This window comes from Trichomycterus rosablanca, chromosome 16, assembly GCF_030014385.1.
Source record: "Trichomycterus rosablanca isolate fTriRos1 chromosome 16, fTriRos1.hap1, whole genome shotgun sequence".
In the NCBI taxonomy this organism is placed as follows: domain Eukaryota; kingdom Metazoa; phylum Chordata; class Actinopteri; order Siluriformes; family Trichomycteridae; genus Trichomycterus; species Trichomycterus rosablanca.
In genome coordinates this window covers 5,406,322-5,428,936 of record NC_086003.1, presented here as the reverse complement: position 1 = coordinate 5,428,936, position 22,615 = coordinate 5,406,322, and the positions used below count along the sequence as shown (strand labels likewise).

At 39.2% G+C, this 22,615-nt stretch overlaps 1 protein-coding gene across 1 annotated transcript in view; it reads left to right on the top strand.

The window, feature by feature from the left end:
- The window catches only part of scarb2b (scavenger receptor class B, member 2b), a 40,641-nt gene that overhangs the window by 11,303 nt on the left and 6,723 nt on the right, over positions 1-22,615 (top strand). Inside the window, exons 2-11 of the mRNA XM_063011973.1 lie at positions 2,513-2,670; positions 4,356-4,503; positions 4,590-4,784; positions 5,074-5,165; positions 5,623-5,742; positions 8,428-8,606; positions 15,460-15,578; positions 16,802-16,875; positions 16,999-17,050; positions 19,597-19,749. Of these exons, the coding sequence (XP_062868043.1) occupies positions 2,513-2,670; positions 4,356-4,503; positions 4,590-4,784; positions 5,074-5,165; positions 5,623-5,742; positions 8,428-8,606; positions 15,460-15,578; positions 16,802-16,875; positions 16,999-17,050; positions 19,597-19,749 (1,290 nt within the window). The remainder of the gene's footprint in view (positions 1-2,512; positions 2,671-4,355; positions 4,504-4,589; positions 4,785-5,073; positions 5,166-5,622; positions 5,743-8,427; positions 8,607-15,459; positions 15,579-16,801; positions 16,876-16,998; positions 17,051-19,596; positions 19,750-22,615) is intronic.

Here is a 22,615-nt window from a genome sequence, read left to right as displayed (position 1 = left end):
TCGAGCGGTGTGTGTCCTTTCTGTGTGGACTATGCATACACTCCCTGTGTCTGTGTGGGATTCCTCCCACAGTCCAAAGACATGCAAGTGAAGTGAATTGGAGGTACAAAATTGTCCATGACTGTTTGACTGTGTAGGACAGTAACTACCTGTCCTGTCATGAATGTAACCAAAGTGTGTAAAACATGACGGTAAAATCCTAGTAAATAAATACAGTAAATACATACATTTCTGGGTTATTGTAATAAAATGGTTCGGGATAAGATCGAGATGCTTAGCAGGTCGGTTTTATTCGTGCTTTAGCAGCACTCGCTTGGCTGGGTTGTTGTAGGTCAAGTGCATTGTGCCGTTGTCGCTATGGGAAACAGGTGGCAGCTGGGGGCCTCAAAACACAAATCACATGATTGTACAGACTATAGTGGAATGTGTGTGTGTGTGTGTGTGTGCGCATGTGTGTGAAAGAGAAAGGATAAGAGAAAGACACATTGTGAAAGCAACACAGAGAGCGAGACGGTTGGAGAATGGAAGAGACAGGTCTTTATAATCATCCAGCCTACAAGCTGCCCAGCCAGAAATCTCTTAAGACATGTAATGACATTAACGTTTAGATAAATAACACAGATAAACTGAACTATCTGTTATAACTGTGAAATTATCATGTCATAAACCCATGAGTAACATTCCAACAGTTGTAGTTATAGCAGCGTCATGCAGAACAAGGAACCAGGATTGTTGAGTCAGTCGTGCCGGACAGCACCCGCAATAAAAGGACTGTTGTGTGCATTAATTCCAGAAATTAAATTTTATATCAATAAGATACTTTTACAAAAGTAATACAGTGGTACCTTGAAACTCAACATCAATTGGTTGTAGGAGTGGCGTCCAGTTTTAAACATGTTGAATTGAGTCCATTTTATCAGCTCCACTTACCATATAGAAGCATTTTGTAGTTCTACAATTACTGACTGTAGTCCATCTGTTTCTCTACATGTCTTTTTAACCTGCTTTCACCCTGTTCTTCAATGGTCAGGACCCCCACAGGACCACCACAGAGCAGGTATTATTTAGGTGGTGGATGATTCTCAGCACTGCAGTGACACTGACATGGTGGTGGTGTGTTAGTGTGTGTTGTGACACAGCAGCGCTGCTGGAGTTTTTAAATACCGTGTCCACTCACTGTCCACTCTAATAGACACTCCTACCTAGTTGGTCCACCTTGTAGATGTAAAGTCAGAGACGATCGCTCGTCTATTGCTGCTGTTTGAGTCGGTCATCTTCTAGACCTTCATCAGTGGTCACAGGACGCTGCCCACGGGGCGCTGTTGGCTGGATATTTTTGGTTGGTGGACTAGTGACACCACCCAAATAATACCTACTCTGTAGTGGTCCTGGGAGAGTCCTGACCATTGAAGAACAGCATGAAAGGGGGCTAACAAAGCATGCAGAGAAACAGATGGAATACAGTCAGTAATTGTAGAACTACAAAGTGCTTCTCTATGCTAAGTGGAGCTGATAAAATGGACAGTGAGTGTAGGAACAAGGAGGTGGTTTTAATGTTATGGCTGATCGGTGTATTTTAGGCGAATGTAAATGTAAAAGGGGCGTGGTCTATTACGCACCACTAACATGTGTGATGCTGTCGGGGGCATCTCTGCACCGGCTGGCGGATTCTCACATAACCCTCACATCATCTGTGGGAGTGTCAAGTTGTAGAGGATAGAGAAAACAACAATGACTTTACAATATACAAAAAAAAAAGTTTAAAATTTAAATCTAAATGAGCATTTTTGTGTGCATATACAAATACTGACAAATCATGCACCAATTAAATGGCTGCTAGTTTTCTTTTCACTCGCGTGTACTAAACTTAGGCAAATGAAAATGTTTTACATACCATTCGTCTCTCACTGAGTCGCCTTCTACGTCTTCTCACCAATAGCTGAACGATGCTTTTTGCATAAATCCAACATCATGTGATCTACTGTACATGCTCCGCCTTCTTGTTAGTACTATTTACTTCCGTTGTGCACCACCCACCATTGATGATGCATCCATGGTTCTCAAAAACTGGTGGAAACTCGGGCCGGTTCTGACAAGCCTGAATGGAACCAGTTTAAGATCCTCTGCCTCAGCATGCACAAACGACCATTCAACTCTCTCTGTGTTCCTCTGATGCTCTTCTGCATTGATTGTACAGTAGTAGTCGATGTTGCAGCGACAGGGAGTTGAACCCCATTCGTCCCTACCTCCCTCAGACACGTATTCCATATTTTTTACTTGTATTGTACTCTGTCTTTTGCTGATACTTATGGGGGGCATGTTGACTCCCTGTGTCCAATCTCTGTCTGTTAGAAGTTTGACTTTGTGCCATGATTCTGTATTTTCACTACAAATGAAATAGATCCATAATGAATAAATGCAGTGTGTGTTTTGTGGTTGAGCACACGTTTTGAGCTTGACTTTGCAGCATGTTGTAATGTGTGTGTTGCTCTGTGTGCATGTGTGTGTGCAGGAGATCACTCTGACCGAGGGCAGTAGAGTGTTTCAGTCCTGGAAGAATCCTCCTCCTCCGGTCTTTATGGAGTTCTTCTTCTTCAACGTCACGAATCCTGATGAGTTCATGGCCGGAGCAAAACCTCGCCTCACGCACATGGGGCCGTACACTTACAGGTAAAACAGATGCTAATACAGCTAACACGAGCATGTTAGACTTGTTTTATTTACATAGTCCCCTTCTTTGCATCTGTAAGAGGGTGATCTTTGGTCTGCTTGAAAACCTAGTGAGCTGCCTACTGCCTACCTGGCAGCTGCCTAAGTAGAGAGGATTCTAATAAGACATCGACTTATGAGGCAGGTTATTTAGACACACGATTACGTCATTGCAGTTTTCGCTTACTAAGCTACAGTTAGCTTACTGTTAGCCTCAGGCCAGCCTCAGGCCAGCCTCAGGCAGCACAGCCCACCAGCATGCTAGCTAACACCTCCCTTTGTGTACTGAAAATGGTTAAATTGTCACTGATGAGCTCAAATTTGCAAATGGACAATGACAATTTATTTACAATTGAAGAGAACTCTGTTTGTTGCTCTGCAGTCAGATTATCGCTTAGATTAAGGCACCTCAGTAGGCAGCATTTTAAGGTATCTAAGAATTTAGACAGAATTCTTTTCGGAATTCTTTTTCTATGTCGAGAGATCACTTGATTTTCAGACAGACCTGTTAAATGAGGACTGGTCCCTCCTTGTACCCTACTAAATTTATGGGAATATGGACTTACTTTCAAGGACCTCGCAGATTTAAAGAATTTTTAAAGAGAAGTGCCACATTTCACTGCAGTCATTAAATAACACTCATAAATTAAATGATGTCCATGTTTTGCCCCCCCATTTTGACTAACCAATTTCTAGTGTAACCAGGCATCTTTAGAGTTTGATTAGTCTATAAGGAAAGAAATAAACTGTACATAGACAAACTATCTGAGCATAGTTTTTTACTGGCTTGTTCTTTTGAGGTGCAGCACAGACTACAGATATGATCACGTGTGTAGAGAAGCACACTTTTCCAATGATTATGGAGAAAAAATGGGGAAAATGCACTCAATATGTAAACACATACAGTACAGGCCAAAAGTTTGGACACACCAGCCAAAAGTTTGGACACACCTTCTCTTCAATGTTTTTTCTTGATTATTTTTATTTTCTACATTGTAGATTAATACTGAAGACATCCAAACTATGAAGAATTATGTAGTGAACCAAAAAGTGTTAAACAAACCAGAATATGTTTTATATTTTACCAACTCTACCCCACAACCCAACTGATGGTCTCAAACACATTAAAAAAGCAACAAATTCCAAAAATTCACTCTAGACAAGGCACAAACATTCATTGAAAACCATTCCAGGTGTAAACCTAATAAAGCTGGTTGAGAAAATTTCAAAGAGTGTGCAAATCTGTCATTAAAGCAAAAGATGGCTACTTTGAAAAATCTAAAATATAAAACATATTCTGGTTTGTTTAACACTTTTTTGTGTACTACATAATTCCATACGTGTTCCTTCATAGTTTGGATATCTTTAGTATTAATCTACAATGTAGAAAATTTTAAAAAATTAAGAAAAACCACAGGAATGAGAAGGTGTGTCCAAACTTTTGGCCTGTACTGTACTGTACATCAAACACCACAGAAAAGTCTGTTACACTAACTTAATTGGTGTATGATTGCTAGGACTGCTTCATATTGCATACTGCACCGGCAAAGTCACTTCGGGTTTTCTGCATTATCTTATTGTACATCTGATTACTGAATAAAATTATAACGTGTCTGTTAATATGTTTCATCCTGAATTATTTATAGAGAGTACCGACCCAAAGAAAACGTCACCTTTGTGGAAAACGGGACCAAAGTTTCAGCCTTGACCACCAAAAGCTTCGTGTTTGTGCGTGAAATGTCAGCTGGAGACCCAAGTGAGGATCTCGTAACTACTATTAACATCCCAGCTGTGGTAAGCAACAACATTTCTCAATGTCTTACTACTGACAGAAAGGTCCAAGTTCTGAATTCAGTATTTAAAACTGTTTTTACTTCCAGGCGGTGATGAACAAACTAAAGGAAGTGAGTTTTTGGGCCAGATCGAGCATTTCCATTTACATCAGTTCAATCGGAACCACCATGTTCATGACCCACACGGTGGATGAGCTGCTGTGGGGTTTTAAGGATCCGCTGCTTAGTCGTCTACACAGCATCAAACCAGAGGTGGACGAGAACTTCGGTCTAATGCTGAACGTATGTATCGCTCACTAGCTCACTTCCTCACTTGGGTTTGTTTATTTACAGTCAGGCCAATTGAAACTACTAGTATTTGGCCTAAGTGTGAGTGTGTGTGTGTGCCGTGTGATGAACTGGCAACCTGTCCGGAGTGCTTTCTGCCTTTTGTTTAATGAATCAAACCCACCATGACCCTGACCAGGATAAAACATACAACAAAAAAGAGAAATACTCAAAATATATTCATTGTCAATTGTACTTTCATTAACGTACATTCTGACATCACTTCCTGTTACTTTTTCCACAGAAAAATGGAAGTAATGATGGCGAGTTTGTTTACTTCACCGGAGAGGATAACTACTTGGACTACGGCCGCGTTGACACCTGGAAAGGCCAAAAGTAACAACCTTTCAATTTCTTCCACCCAATTTAGGGACAATACTCACAGGAAATAGAGGATGTCAGTGAGGTTAAGGATAATTTAGGACTTTATTGTGTTTTATGTTTATTTTAAGCACAGATTCACTTAAAAAAGCTGCAGATGATGCAGATATTAGACATTTACATGATAAATGCTGTTGCTTAAGAAATGTTTTTGTTCTTAGATTTCGATTGGACTGTCATAACCAGTATTTATGAACATTGTTACGTAAATGCCCTTCCTCACAGATTAATAATAAGAGAACAGTTCAGCTATCGAGCTGATTTATTACACATACACTGAAAAATACTGTAATAATAAACAAAATTCACTAAATACAACCACTAAGTATAATATTAGGTGCACCTGTCTAATATGTGAATTCATTTATTGTTTTATAAGCTACACCTGGGTGTGTTTACACTTTTATTTAAGGATGACGACATTTTGGGGCACCGATCAGAGCAACATGATAAATGGGAGTGATGGCAGCGCTTTCCACCCATTCCTGACTAAAGAGGAGAGACTGAATGTGTTCACTCCAGATCTGTGCAGGTAAAAAAAAGTGTTTATTGTTTTACAATATGTCCCAACTCTGATGGAAATGGGGTTTGTAGAATCATAGGTAAAAATGCAATTATATCTATTCAAAGGCAAACATATTTTAAAATTGCAAGTAGGATTGGGAATCGTTTGTATTTTGATTCCGATTCGAATAAAGCATTATTGCATTAGCAGAACAGAAAATTAGTTTGTACCGTGTGCCTACCTGCTGTTTTGTGCTTAGTTTTAAATTGGAACCTCATGAACATTTGTAACTCAGAGAAATGAAACATTATGGAACAAAATATCCAGAACAAATGGGTCAAAATGAACTTACATTACAAACATCCTGAAGTTGTAATTGCCTATAACTGCTTGGCAATTAATTCCTACTCTTATTAATATGTGGTTTAAGTAACTCCTTCCTCTGTCAGTTTTAAAACTCATATTTGTGTTAGACATTCTATGTAAATTTGAAGTAAAACTATTATAATAAATTAGGATTGGGCTGAACACGTGTTTCCTCTCTCTCTGTGTGTAATACCTTACAGAAACACGTGTTGCCCTGTGTGTTTGTGTTACTTTTTACTTAGTTGGCACATGCTGTCAGAGGTTTTTTTTTTTTTTAATAGAACTTTTTGGCAGCGGTTGCTTTTTTTCAATAATCACATCCCTGTCTGCTGGATCGGATGCTTTAATTTCCGCAGAGTGATTAATAGAAAGGAAAAGTGGGAAAGAAAGATAAAAAGGAACTTGCATTCCGGATATTGAAAACATTCCCAGTTCTCTTGTAACTGAGCATTATGATCAGAGTTAATGAGGAAATGATGTGTGTTTTAGGATTGTGTGGTAAAGGCTAAAGAGAACTGAGGACTCAGGGTTTGGATTAAAACTTGTTGTGTTAGCTTATATAAAGTTAAACTTACCCCAAGAGCATTCTGTATGCTTTATGTTAGGATCATGTTGCCACGCCCTACCTTACTAAATCATTGCTATGACTTTGTTATCGTTCTATGTGGTGGTGAGCACGCATTAAGATCTTGTTCCCAAGTCTTTATATGTCGTGGCCATGTGTTATTATCTTCCTTTTTTAATGATTTTATTCACCAGCAGGGCTCTGTAAAAACATGTACTTATCACATACAGTATATGAAAAATTAATGCTAATTTTGCAGTCCTTATTCCAACACTGCGGTGATAGGTTAGTGTAAATGTGTGGTGTTCCATGGTGAAACACTCAGCAACTTGTTTTATCCTCTTGCCTACTTTTTGATGTACGCAGGAAATTAGGCAAGTCGTCAGCTATCCCCCAGTGAATGAGATGTTTAAAATTGTGCTAGGGGTTAGACAGCTGAAATCTTACTGGGACATTCCGTCCTACTGTGTCCGAAGAAAAATAATTCTGGGTAAAATATATGAAAATATATTTTTTGGGGTGGGGGGGGGGGGGGGGGGGGGGGGGTGCCTGCACTGTTTGTTTTTAAGTGGCCAGATTTGTAATTTAAATTTAATTTAAATGTAGTCAGCGTGTTGAGTTAAGACAAACAATATTTCCATATGAGCCACTTTACATTTTAAAAGCTATCAATGGACAGGTTAATGTTTTATTGTTTTTAAGTACGTCGACAGTTCCTCTCTCCACATGTTTTAATCTATTACATTTAGTGCCTGCCGTTCTTGTTTCCTGGTGCCGAATTGAGACCCTTGGCCTATAAAACACACCTCATCCCTCCTTTGTTTAGCTTGATAAGAATCTGCTTCAGTCTGACGTGTGTTCTCCAATAGTCTGGATCTGTGACAAATGTTTTCTAACATTCTCACCTGCCTGGTGCAGCTCATGTTGAGTTAGGAGAACAGCGGAAACACTTTGGAGATGAGTTATCAGGTGGAAAATGTTCCTTTATGTTCCAGTTTTTTTACGGGAAGTAGTTTTAATTTATCAAACTGTTGCTACATTTTAGTGCAGAGATTTAGCAAAAGTGGATGTTAACAGAGTAACAAACAATGGCTGGAGTGGCAGCCATTTACTGATAGTTGCTCTTAGATTAAAGCTCTTATTTACAAGCAGCTGTGCAAATACACATGACATCAGGAGAGTCCATGATCATGGGAAAAATCTCGACGTTTTATTGGTATATACATCAAGAATACAGACAGAGCTGTGGTAGTTCATGTACAGAAGAGCTGGATTAAAAGCAGTCTGTTCTATTTACTGTTATAGATATAGTAAAGGGAAAAAACAGTGTGTGCTGTGATCAAAGTTAATCTTGTGGCTTGTTTCCTGTCTGGAGAATTAACTTCCCACAATTCAGTGCAAGGAAAACAAAAACAAGAAGGGCAGGAAAGTCTAAAATTTAATTTGCTTTTACTGCCAAGTAAGTTAAACGTCAACATCCTTTTTGTTAAATACTACAGATAACAACATACAACAGTTATTTAATAAGAGGATTGATTTTTTTATATTAGATTTTTATAGTTTTATATTAGAATTTATTGTAGATATATAAAGAACTAACAGGAACATTTATATTTTAAGTTTTATGTATGTAGAATATATAAAAAACTACTTTTTTGTAATTACTTGGGCCCTTGAGCAAGGCCCTTAATCCTGTCTGCTCCCTGCGCTCTGACCCCTCTGTATCTGTATATATAAATGCATTATTTTATACATACCACTGTTTTTTTTCTAAATTTAAGGTCCATCTACATGCTGTTTGAGAAAGAAGTAAAAGTAAAAGGTATTCCAGCGTATCGATTCACTCCTCCCCGTGACGTGTTAGCCAGCGGGAAGAACAACCCGGAAAATAAAGGTTTCTGTTTGGATAAGAAGAAATGCCTGGATGATGGAGTGTTAAACGTGGCAGTGTGTCGCAAAGGTAAGAACAGGACAATGTAGGTTTATAATCTTTATTCTACTGAAAAATGTACAAAGAAATGACCTTTATTGTTTGGCTGGCCAACTGTATTATATTTTCTAAATATATGCTATGGGGTGCAAAGTAACATTGGCGTAGTAGCGTATATTGGTACTTTGGTACTTTCAAGTAAGACATGCTGACGCAGGGTGACGTCTTTTACTAAGAAGTCAAAGAAACTGTGGCTTCATAGAAACAGAGCACACATGCTTATGTGGCCTGCCTGCAGTCCTGATCTGTCTCCTATTGATAATTTATGGAGCATCATAGAGAGGAGAATCAGACACACCAACCACAGACTGTCCAGCAGCTGAAGTTTTGTATCAATTAATAATGGGCAAAAATTCCACTTGTCATTACTCAATACAGTGGTAGCCTAGTGGGTAGAGTTGTGGGTTTAAATCCTGGCTCTGCCAAGCAGTCACTGTAAGGCCCCTGAGCAAGGTTCTTAACCCTCTCAGCTCTAGGGGCACCAAACAATGGCTGTCCCTGCACTCTGACCCTTTAACGTTTGGCGGAAAAGGCATTTCATTTTACTGTACACGTGTTTATGTATATATGACAAATAAAGGCATTCCATCCCATCCTTTGACCTGCTGTGGTGCAAAAGGTGCAAAAGCCAACACCTGTCATGGTATTGGGGTGCAAAGTACCATTGGCATTGCAGCGTATATTGGTACTTTAAAGAGACACATGCTTCCGTAAGGTGACGTGTTTTCCTAAGAAGTCTAAGATAGTGTGGCTTCATAGATGCAGAGCGCATGTGCTTTTGTGGCCTGCCTGCAGTCCAGATTTGTCTCTTATTGATAATGTATGGATCATCATGAAGAGGAGGATCTGACACAGCAACCACAGACTTCAGCAGCTAAAGTTTTGTATAAATTACTAATAGGCAAAAATTCCATTTTCAATTGGTATTGAAAAATTCCAAATTCTATTTGTACTGCATTTTACAAATTTTACAAGATCAAACCCTTGACAGATACACACACTCACTTACTAAACACTTTCCATTACAACTTGGACTCTCTGTCCTCTTCCACAGCCCCATGTCAACATTATCACACACACACACATTTTCCCTCAGTGACTTCCACCCTCCAAACCTTGTCAGCTGACTCAGTAGCTCATTTCTGCCACTTGCTGCTAGCGTGTGTGTTTGTGTGTGTGTGTGTGTTTGTGTGTGTGTTTTTCCAATGGCCTTGAGTTTTATGACCTTACGCCTTCATTAGCAATGACCTCTTACTGTTGCTTCTGTTTAAGATTAGTCGACCGCTGCTGTTTCATTTACATGAACTGGCCACAACATTACACATTTTACTCCAAATATGTTAAAGCAATGAGAATATTTTGAAACTTAAAAGTAAGTTGATTAAAAACTAGGGCTCAGAAATACAGAATAATCAGAAGTATGTGGTTGAATGACCTTGTGGCATCCATAGACATTAATATGGGGTCGGCTGTGGAAAATATGTGCCCACTTAGTCAAAATAACATTTGTGAGGTCACCCCAATAGGGGGTCTAATAGGGTTCAGCTCAGGCCACTGGAGTTTCTCAACGTCCAACTCTTTAAATCTTTATGGAGCTTGTTTTGTATACAGGGACACGGTCATGCATTTTTCCACCTGTTAGCAATAAATGTGTCAGAAAAACCTAAACTCAGGAATTACAAAGGGTGTTTACATACTTTTGACCATAAATTATAACTTACAGATTACATTTTTGGAACTTGTAAGAAGTAGGACCCGCGTTCAGAAGAGCCTACTCCTATTCTTATTGCTGTCATATATTTCCAGCTTTGTGGGGACAGTTTGGGGAACACATTTAGCAGACGCTTTTATCCAAAGCAACTTATAGTATACAGTCTAAGCAATTTAGGGTTAAGGGCCTTGCTCAGGGGCCCAACAGTGGCAGTTTGAACCAGCAACCTTCTGCTTACTAGTCCAGTACCTTAACCACTAGGTTCAGTACCTTAACCACCAGTCCAGTAGCTTAACTACAACCTTAACTGCCACTTTACTGTGGTGGTTACCCTAACTGCCACTTTAGCATGATTGTGGCAAGGCACAGGTCATGGTCCAGATATAAATAAAGTTAGATACAGAGTAACTCCAGTATCCTTCCCAGAGCCCTGACCTCAACCTCACTGAACCCTTTTGGATTAAATAGAGTTGTTGTTTGCCATCCAGGTCCATCTTCTGGTCCATCATCTCTGGCGGACCTCACAAATGCTTTTTGTGCACAGAATTTCACAGGCACACTTGAAAATCTTGTGGAAAGCCCTCAAAGTAAACACTGTTATAGGGGAAAGGATTTTGGCACTCCATACTAATGCCTGTGGTTTTATAAAGCTCAAGGTCAGGTGTTTACACTCTTCTGGACATACAAGTTACTGGTGTTATTAATTTATAATATTTAGATCTCATTTATTTGCTCATGGAAACTAGATGTATGACCTAAACACTAGTGAATACCTCCACCCACTCCACTGTATGTTGCCAAACACACACACACACACACACACACACACAGGAAAACTGTCACCTCTAACCCACTAACGTGCCATTAGTGCCGTGACTTTGTGGATGTGACTGAATGTGTAATGTGTGAATTATTTCAGTCCTGTGACCTGCTACCTTGAAATAGCATTCTAATTATTTGGGACAAATAAATGACCCTGATATTTTGGCAGCTCGGTATGGAAGAGCATGATAAATTCACTGTATTGCTGTTCAGCCCATTAGTAAAATAAACAGTTACTCATGACTTATAAGTAATACTCATATTATACATGTATTTATTATATTCATAATAATATATAACAAAGTACTTTACTTGTTTTAAAAGGGAATCCTTTAGGGGAGCCCATACTCATACTATACATGTATATATTATATAATTTTCATAATAACAATATAACAAAGTACATTACTTGTTTTAAAAGGGAACCTTTAATGGAACCCCATACTCATATTATACATGTATATATTACATTCATAATAATATATAACAAAGTACTTTACTTGTTTTAAAAGGGAAGCCTTAAGGGAACCCCATACTCATAATATACATGTATATATTATATTCCTAAAAAGAATGTGTGTTTGTGTTGTGTCTGACTACTTAGGGTCACTGACCTCTTCATGCCTCTCATGTTATAAAGGCGTGTCAGACAGACATTGTGCTGTAAAAATAATTAAGGTTATTTAACTTCTGTGTGTATTAATAGAGCTATTGATGTCCAAAGCAATAGTAAGATGTAAACAATAGATGAAAGTTGTAATAACAAAAGCACAAAGGCATTACAGCTCCTGACAAATACTCAGCCCCAACCCTTTCTCAAATAAATAAATTTCAGACTCAATTTCTTCACTGATTTTCTTAGTGAAAGAGTCAAAAGGCAGTGATAGTGGAAGAGAGTTTGTCTTTTTGGATTGGTCTCAATTAATAATGGAGCAACATTATGGAGCAACTTTGGTCTATTGCTTTTTATGAAATCCTTGGTGTACAGCCAACATGTACAGTCAGTGTGTTCAGTGGTTTTGCTGCAGATGGGAAGAAGATCAGAAACTCAAGAACGTATTATTATTTCAATAAAATTTATATATTAAATTTTAACTTTCCCAACAAGTTTCCATCAAGATCATTTTTAAACGTGCGTCATAACATGATGCCAAAACCACCGTATATTTCACTGATGAACTTCAATGATCAAATTTAATTACATTTGATTTAACTTTCTAATAAAAACGTCCACATTAGTCTTATTAGACCACAAGATCATTTGATGTTTAGCTTTTAATTTTTGTTAAAGGCTTTCTTCTTGCACCTCTTCCACAAATCCCCCCTTAGTACATCTGCTGGTATAGTTGAGCTTTAAGCATTACTTTGAGATGACGTCTGCTGTTCAGTTAGATAAAACGATTGGTTTCACACTAGTAATTCTATTTTGTGTGCTCTGGTTTCATATTTTGTCAACTTCTCTTCATAATATGCTTAAGATTTTAATTACTTTTGTGGACAGTTTCTAAAATACTTATTGACCTCAAACTCCAATCTAGTTGTATCTAATTACCCGATTGCATTATGCTTCCTCTCTACTGGTGCTGACCTTCAATCCTGACTGAGGAGAGCCGTGACTAACACACGCCCCCTCTGACACGTGTGCATGTTTTCATCTGCATGAGGCGAGTTCATATGTGGATCAGACTCGCGCACGGAGAGTCACACCCTGATCCCATCATCCCTCAACTCTGTGCAGCAATCAATCAGCCAGCAGAGGTCGTAATTGCATCAGTTATGAGGAATCCCCTCCGACACCCTATCTACCAACGAGCCAATCATTGCTCGTGTAGGCGCTCAGCCTGCCGGTAGCAGAGCTGAGATTCGAACCGACAAGTTCGAGGTGTCAGCTCTGGTGTGCTAGCATGTTTTACCGCTGTGCCTGCTGAGCGCCTTGTAATGGATTAAAGTGTGGGTACATTATTCAATCCACTATATGTGTAGCCAACAGTACAGTACACTGGGGCTTCTAGAAGATTAGAAGCTGCCATTTGGTGGAAATCGACAGGTCCACTGTTTGTTACTATAACAGGCAACAGATCTGACCCTTCTTTACAGTACCGGGGGCACCCTGTGGTGCAGTCACTTTTCCTGATGATGGTTGCATATTACATGATGGCAATCGAGGGTAATTCGATTAACACCAAGATTAAGTCAGTTTAATACAATGTCATTAAATGTATTCATTGTTGAATATTTAATGGTTCTGAAAAACAGACTGCCAAGTAGATGTTTACCTTTTTCATCCCTGAGAATATTAATATGACAAACCATTTAGTATTTAAGTACATGTATGATAGCGTTCAGCATCTTAGTCCTTCTTATTTTCCTAAAATAAATATTATTTTTTATTCATTTTTGATATTTTGTCCACCAATAGTATGCCTACTGCATCAGCCTATTGAGCAAAGTGTGCAACCACTGTGTGTAACAGCACCAGCATTCAGGTCCCTATATATAATAATGATGATGATAATAATAATAATAATAGTAGGTGCCTTGGGTAGGATTTGGTTAATGGAGCAAACCATTCAATTACAGAGGCCCTGTTATTGAATGTTCGGCATAAATATAACAAGAAATAAAGAAAAAGCCATAATATGTGATTCAGAGAGAGTTTACTTAAGGTCTTCTTGACAACCTTCACACCACTTAACCTTTCATTTCTCTTTTTATTTTAGGGAAGTGGTTCCTCCTACACTCAAATAACTTGTGTTCTATTAATTTTGCCCAGTATAGCAAAGTGACACAGCAGTTACACACAGCATGTGTCAGATTTGCATTTAAAGCAAGGGTGAGATTTTGTAATCGTGTTAAAGGCCACACCCTTAATGAAATGCTCTTTTACAGAAGAAGTGAGATCCAACAGTTGGGTGTTTCAGTTAAAATGTGTACAGTGTAGCAAATATGATGCTGAATTTAAGTACAGGAAGCGTCAGATTGCATTGAAATCATGGGAATTGTGTGTGTGTGTGTGTGTGTGTGTGTGTTAAAGGTTGGACCATTACTGTAATATTTCATGTCGCAAGTTTTGGGTTGTGTGAAAGGCAAAAGTGTAAATTGCCATATTCTTCTAAAGGTCACACCCGTTATGGAACTGTATGACTTCTGACTTCTGGATAATTTATTTTGACTTTTTTAACTAAGTTTTATGTAAGATCAAATAAATGTAGTTAACTGGTTGATTAAAGAGGCTAAGGGGGCAACAATTTTTCATTAATGAAAAAATTTGTATCCCTAGCTCCTTCAACCAGTTTTATAAATAATGATTTTATCAAAAGTGCTGTTAACACTAGCTAATTAAGCTAGCTAACATTACTGTATGTAATGTGTGTGTGTGTCATTTATGTATATTGTATTATGTATATACATTTATTTACGAATAAATTATCACTTGCATGTCAGTGTTTGCGAACATTCAAACACATTAAAAAAGACTGTTAACACGATGTACTTAATATACTGTAAAGTCTTTATAATTCCTTTTTATTAACTGTGTATTGCAGTTAATCACACACTTTTAGTTTACTCAGTTACTAGTAGTAGTAAATACCACTGTATTTTTACTGTATTGTAGTGTTTTTAGGTGATTATTATCATGAGGTTTAATTTGCTGTGGATGTAATATTAATAATAATGTTTTATTTATATGGCGCCTTTATTTGCCATATATACAGATACACGTGTACAGTACAATTAAATTCTTTTTTTTTGCATATCCCATCTTGTTTGGAAGCTGGGGTCAGACCTTGAGCCTTGAGCAGATAGGGTTAAGGGCAGAGCCTGGATTTGAACCGACAACCTCCGGAGTGTTATCCCAAATCGCTACCCACTGGGCTACTACTGTCCCCAGTCGTAGGCAATTATTTGAGAGGTCTAGAGTAGGATAACGGATAATGACCGAAGCACAGGGAATTCTTGCTTTTCTCACATTGTTTCCCATTACAATTGGACCCGCCACACCCTGAGCAAGGTAGAGTGTTTGATTAAAATAAGAAAAGTTCCAGAACGTTCTATAGAATATATATAATGATTACTTTAGCACATATTTACATTTCCAATTTTAGTACCATGTCAAATAACATTGTGTGTGAATTTACAATAAATATATCCACTAAAAGCATAATAAATACTTGCTTCACCCCACTTTATTTTACTGCTAATTAATCAAGTATAACTTTAATCAATATTAATGTGTTGATAAATTAACTTTTTCTTTTATTTATGTCACATTTATGTTTATCTTTTCAGGTGCTCCAGTCGTTGTCTCTTTCCCTCATTTCTACTTGGCTGATAAGAAATACGTTGATGCCCTGGAGGGAATTTCACCAGTCCATGAACAACATCAGACTTACCTTGACCTAAACCCTGTAAGCATATTTACTTAAACTGATTCAGCATTAAAATGACCATTTATTCGGCATTCACACTAGTGGGTGACGATGTTTGTCACTTGGGTTTGTTGAAAGCTGCAACTGTTGCTGCTTGTGAGGACTTTTGTGTGTATATGAAAATGTTTATACCCTGTGATATATTTATTATAACATTGTTTTACTACATTATTAATAGTTTTTGTTATTTTAACATCTGATAAAAAGATATGACTGGAGTTTTACCTGTTTGTATCATCATGGGCCAGTTGGGCAGTGGTGGTTCAGTGAGTGGTTAAGATAGACAGACAGACAGATAGATAGACAGACAGATACTTTATTAATTCCAAATGAAATTAAGGCCTCAGTAGCTCGTTACATACATCAAAAGTAATAGTACACACAGTACACAAACGAGTACCTGCATAATACCAACAACACACTACAACAACAGGGCCTGTGGGTACTGTAAAGTACTGGACTTGCAATTAGAGGGTCGATAGTTCAATCCCTATTACTGCCAAGTTGCTGCCGTTGGGCCCCTGAGCGAGGCCCTTAACCCTGTAGCTTTGGATAAAAGCATCTGTGAAATTCTGTTAATGTACAATGTACAAGTAAATATAATATAATAAAATATAATATAAATATACAGTAAATGTTGCAATGAAAATTGCGGCCTCTAGTGGTGATTTTGTAGTTGTACATTTAATTTTTAATAAGCATTTAATTGCATTAGTCCTACTTCTAATTGCAATAGCAAAGCATTGATTGGGCGGCAATCTATGACAGGGCAAGACACGTTTGTAAAAAGTAGTGTGACCAATGTGCAAAAATAGAAGAAATTGGAAGGTGTGAATGCTTTTTATTTATGTAAGAATATACATGTAGCAGGTGGGAGAAAAACCCTCCAGAACATGCAAAACTTTAAACAGATGGTGGCTGGAGATACAGATCTAACTCAGTCCCCCCGGGCCCATGTTGTTCTATAAAATCCACTGTACCAGCTGCACCACTGTCCCGACCCATAACACATTTAAATAATCTGTTGATTATTAATAATAGTAGCATTGGTAGCAGTAGTAGAATTCGTGTAACAGGGTGTGGCTCAACTCAACCACTGAAGCGGCAGGTGTTTTCCCGTACATCCTACACCCTAATATGCAAAATGCAAAAACAGAAAGTAGTTAGTGAAAATTAAAGAATAAGTGTGTGTTTGTGTGCAGACTGCAGGAGTGCCGGTTCGTGCCTCTAAAAAAGCCCAGATAAACATCATGCTTGACAGAGTGACTGGTTTCCCGTGAGTACAAGTCTCTCAATGTTCCATCTACTGCAGGCATACATTTAGAAATGTGAAATTTGCATCATTCATATTACATGAATTGAATTATTGAGTGTGTGTGTGTTCTCTGTTATTTTGCAGTATGACCAAAAACTTCAACGGCACCATCTTCCCCATCATGTTCCTGAATGAGGTGAGAGATCTGAATATCAGCAGCTGATCAGGATTTGAATATGGGATACAGAATTTCCCCCTTTTTACATTTCTGCCTCTATTTTTGCATAATTGTCACACTCAGTAATTCTGATAAATACTAATTATGCAGATTAGGAACATTTTGTAAGATATACAGTGGAACCTCGATTTAACTGACCTCTATTTAACAGATTTTGGATTTAACGAAAATCTGGAAAACCAAACGTTTGGTCTGATTGTTTAAAATTCCTGTGAGAAGCATATCAAGACCAGTCGTTCAGTAATCGTCCACTAGCCGGCGCACATCTCTCTGTTAATAAGAGTGATAGGCTTTGTTTTGTCGGGAGGCTCGCTTTGTTCTCGCCTTTTTTCAGTGTTTTATGCTTAGTTATGCACCAGCACTGTTCCAGTACCCAGCAGTAATAGATACTCAGAGTTCCCACTATACGATCAAGACAAAAAAAACCCACATCTTCTCTACCACACAAGGTAAATAAAATATACTGATGTAAAAATTATAAATAAGGCGCTCAGGTGGCTCAGCAGTAAAACATGCTAGCACACCAGAGCTGACATTTCAAACTTGTCGGTTCGAAACTCAGCTCTGCCATCCGGCTGGGTTGAGCGCCTACACGAACAATGATTGGCTTGTTGTTCATATACAGGGTGGAAGCCGGATAGGGACTCCTCATAACTGACGCAATTACAACCTCTGCTGGCTGATTGATGGCGTCTGCACAGAGACGAGGGATAATGCGTTGATCAGGGTGTGGCTCTACGTACACAAAGCTGATGTACAAGTCGGAGGGGGTGTGTGTCAGTCTTGCTCTCCTTAATCAGGGCAGGGATCGGCAGTAGCAGAGAGGAAGCATAATGCAATTGGGTAATTGGATACACTAAAAGTTGGGAGAAAAAGGGAGAAAATGCATAAACTAAATATAAATAAACTCATTCTTTTTTACTGACGTCTGTCAGTTCCAGTTATTTGGTTCATAGGGCAAGAATGTTTAGTACCCACCCACCCCCATCAATGCTGGTAGATTTGGCCCCCCCTAATGTTCTATTCATGGCTGAGTCCTTGATCTGAAGCAACTTTACAATCATGATCAAATACAATACAAGCTATTAAGAGATAAGGGGCCTTTGCTCAGTGTCCCAAACCTCATGCTGGTGGTGCTCAAACCAGCGACCTTTTGATAACTAGTCCAGTACCTTAACCAGTGAGCTACCACTGCCCTTTAATCAGTCATTCAGCCAATTTTTAAACACAATTCTACAAAATTCTAAGAGAAAATTCTATAAAAAGTCTGAAAAGGTTACAAATCCACACAGCTAAACCACCGTCAGAGATTTTTACATTAAGAACAATTCCTCACTGATGCATAGACTTATAAATAGTCATAAACGATCCCACAAATACATCTGAGAACTGCAGATGTGCCAAGACTCAGCTAAGGTCATTGGTCAGGACCCGACAACATTAAAGAAACTAAGCACAAATGCAGGGTAGCCATGGGAAAACTCTACTCTGGCATTCGCAAAAAAGAACATGAACAGTAAATACGTAATTTCATAGTAGGAACATTGTTCCCAAATATGGCAGTGTTAGTGTAATAATGTGGAAGTTCTTTGCTTTATCTGGGTCTAGATCCGGGTTTTTCAAGCCCAAAAAATGGGTTGCAGAGGGAAAATAATAAATAAACAAATTTTAACAAACACAAAACGAACTTGTACACGAACGCCCCCTTGTGGAGGCTTTACGTTACATTGTGTAAACCACTGTACAACCAGATTGCCACTATTTTTAGCGCATGGAGAGTCATGCACATTCTACACATTCCTCCACTTGTGTACTAGCACCCCAGGCTACTAATGAGGGTCCTTAAACATCGTCAAACACTTAAGCATGGGTTTTTCCAGCCAGCAGAATAGTGGCTAGTTTTGTCAACAGGCACTGCTAATTGTGCCTGCTAGGGGGCGCCCAACCAACAGGGAGCAGAGCTGAGATTCGAACCGCTTGTGCCACCTGGATGCCCATTATTGTAATTATTATTATTATTATCAATGTTATCCTATTGGCAAATCAGTGTGGAGTGTGATTATCTATTGGACATGTGTAGGGCACCTACTAAATGCCTACGGTGCGAGACTTTAGGTTCTGTCTGAAATACAAAAATTCTCGTCTGTGTTTGACACTCCTCCCTCTGTGTCCACAGAATTGGTTGGGAGTTTTCCAAACTCAGTTACCCAAGTCGTGTTTTCAGCTGCTTCAGACTTCAACATCTTGGACATTTTGACTAAGCGATTGCTAACTGAATTGCTGTAGGATTGTTAGGACGTCTCATAGTGCAAATTAAGCAGTAAACATGAGGAACTTGAACGCTACATGAACGAAAAATGTTAAACCGCTAAACACAAACGTTACATTTTGAATTTCACAGCAAATTGCATATTACAGGCCTTAGTTATATAGTGTATTAATTTCCATTGGGCAGTGTGTACTATAGTGTGTAATGAGGTATGGTGTGTGTGTGTGTCTTTCAGTCTGTTGTCATTGACGACGCATCAGCTCATAAGTTGCAAAAGCTGCTCTTCATCGTAAACCTCGTTCCAAACTTCCCCTTCATCCTGGTGGCTCTCGGAGTCCTTCTGATTCTGATCAGCATTCTTCTATTCATCCGCTCCAACCAGACCAAGGTAACTTGTGTGTGTGTGTGTGTGTGTGTGTGTGTGTAAGAGAAAGAACGAGTAGGCAGAGACCTGCTATGTGTAAGTGTGTGAATGTTGTTGGTTTCTCTAAATACGTCTTATTATTTTCAGTCTGTCGATTGTATTCTCTCACACACACTATTCCCATAGACCCCGAAAGAATGACACTTGTGTCGTTCACACAGCCTCACATTCTAGCCACATGAACGCTGACCGATTCTTTTATTTCCCAGGATGCTACAGGCCGTGTTATGTATATGGGTTCTGTTTGAAACTGACTGGTGACCTATTTGCAGAATAATTTTGTCGTTCACGTGTGCACATTAACTCGGGACGTAGAGCAAATTGCCGGGTCAGCAGTGGGCATGAAGGCGCCCAAAAAATCAAAACGCTAAACTGACTCAGTAATTTATAGACATAGTACAAATGTCAGGTAGGTAGTGCATTGGTTTGTGTGAACTAAACCAGATAGATTACTAGAAAAAAAATATATAACTAGTAACTACCAGTCCTGTCATGAATGTAACCAAAGTGTGTAAAACATGACGCTCAAGTCCTAATAAATAAATAAATATTTACTCTGTATATATACAGTAATATTAATGGAAGTGGCTTAGTGGGTAGCACTGTCGCCTCACAGCAAAGAGGTTCTGGGTTCGATCCCCAGGTGGAGCAACCCGGGTCCTTTCTGTGTGAAGTTCTGCATGGGTTTCCTCTGGGAGCTCCAGTTTCCTCCCACTGTCGAAAGATATGCAGTCAGATCAACTGAAGATACTAAATAGGCTCTATGCACGCAAGCTCTGTGACGCGTTTCCGTTTAGCGTTAGTCTGGCAGTCTAGCTTCCGGTTTGTTGTAAACACCGGCAAATTTCTAATCACAACGTGTCGTATAGCGGCGAATATACAGAGTTTGAGTTCTAAAATTAGTAAGAAGGTTTTGTGTTTTCAAAAACAAGATCGGGGTGGATCGGTACGTTCTCAGGGTTCATGTTGAACGCTGCATCCGACGGGTTAAAAAGAATAAGTTGTTCGACACAGTGATCGCTATCTGGGAGCATAAATCAGCTGTTTACTGTATCGTGAGATTGGACCACTTGTCAAGGGATGGAGCTAAACATTCGTTTTTGACTGATTTGATTCGTATTATAGTTTATACTCTGTTTTTAAACAAAAGCATAAAAAGCCAACAAAAGCCTCTTCATTATGTAAACATACCTCTTATGTCTACACTCTTTGATTATTTTATTAGTTCTACAATTACAGACTGTAGTTCATTTGTTTCTTTCTATACTGTGTTAGCCTCCTTTCTGTTCTTGATGACCAGGACCACCACAGAGCAGGTATTATTTAGGTGGTGGATCATTCTCAGCACTGCAGTGACACTGACATGGTGGTGGTGTGTTAGTGTGTGTTGTGCTGGTATGAGTGGATCAGACACAGCAGCGCTGCTGGAGTTTTTAAATACCGTGTCCACTCACTGTCCGCTCTATTAGACACTCCTACCTAGCTGGTCCACCTTGTAGATGTAAAGTCAGAGACGATCGCTCATCTATTGCTGCTGTTTGAGAGGTCATCTTCTAGACCTTCATCAGTGGTCACAGGACGCTGCCCACGGGGCGCTGTTGGCTGGATATTTTTGGTTGGTGGACGATTCTCAGTCCAGCAGTGACAGTGAGGTGTTTAAAAACTGCAGCAGCGCTGCTGTGTCTGATCCACTCATACCAGCACAACACACACTAACACACCACCACCATGTCCGTGTCACTGCAGTGCTGAGAATGATCCACCACCTAAATAATACCTGCTCTGTGGTGGTCCTGTGGGGGTCCTGACCATTGAAGAACAGGGTGAAAGCAGGTTAAAAAGACATGTAGAGAAACAGATGGACTACAGTCAGTAATTGTAGAACTACAAAGTGCTTCTATATTGAGTGTGTAAAACTGCTGTTTCTTACGTTTTGTGAATCTGGCAGTTGTTTAACATTCATTTCATAATGAATAGACCAGTTGAATGGCGTTAAAAAGACTTGAAATAAAATCTTTTTACATTTAACTTCAAATGGAAGTTTTTTTTCTCTTTTGTAACGCGATACAAGGTTTTGAACTGAACAGCATATACAGTGTATCACAAAAGTGAGTACACCCCTCACATTTCTGCAGATATTTAAGTATATCTTTTCATGGGACAACACTGACAAAATGACACTTTGACACAATGAAAAGTAGTCTGTGTGCAGCTTATATAACAGTGTAAATTTATTCTTCCCTCAAAATAACTCAATATACAGCCATTAATGTCTAAACCACCGGCAACAAAAGTGAGTACACCCCTTAGTGAAAGTTCCTGAAGTGTCAATATTTTGTGTGGCCACCATTATTTCCAAGAACTGCCTTAACTCTCCTGGGCATGGAGTTTACCAGAGCTTCACAGGTTGCCACTGGAATGCTTTTCCACTCCTCCATGATGACATCACGGAGCTGGCGGATATTCGAGACTTTGCACTCCTCCACCTTCCGCTTGAGGATGCCCCAAAGATGTTCTATTGGGTTTAGGTCTGGAGACATGCTTGGCCAGTCCATCACCTTTACCCTCAGCCTCTTCAATAAAGCAGTGGTCGTCTTAGAGGTGTGTTTGGGGTCATTATTATGCTGGAACACTGCCCTGCGACCCAGTTTCCGGAGGGAGGGGATCATGCTCTGCTTCCGTATTTCACAGTACATATTGGAGTTCATGTGTCCCTCAATGAAATGTAACTCCCCAACACCTGCTGCACTCATGCAGCCCCAGACCATGGCATTCCCACCACCATGCTTGACTGTAGGCATGACACACTTATCTTTGTAATCCTCACCTG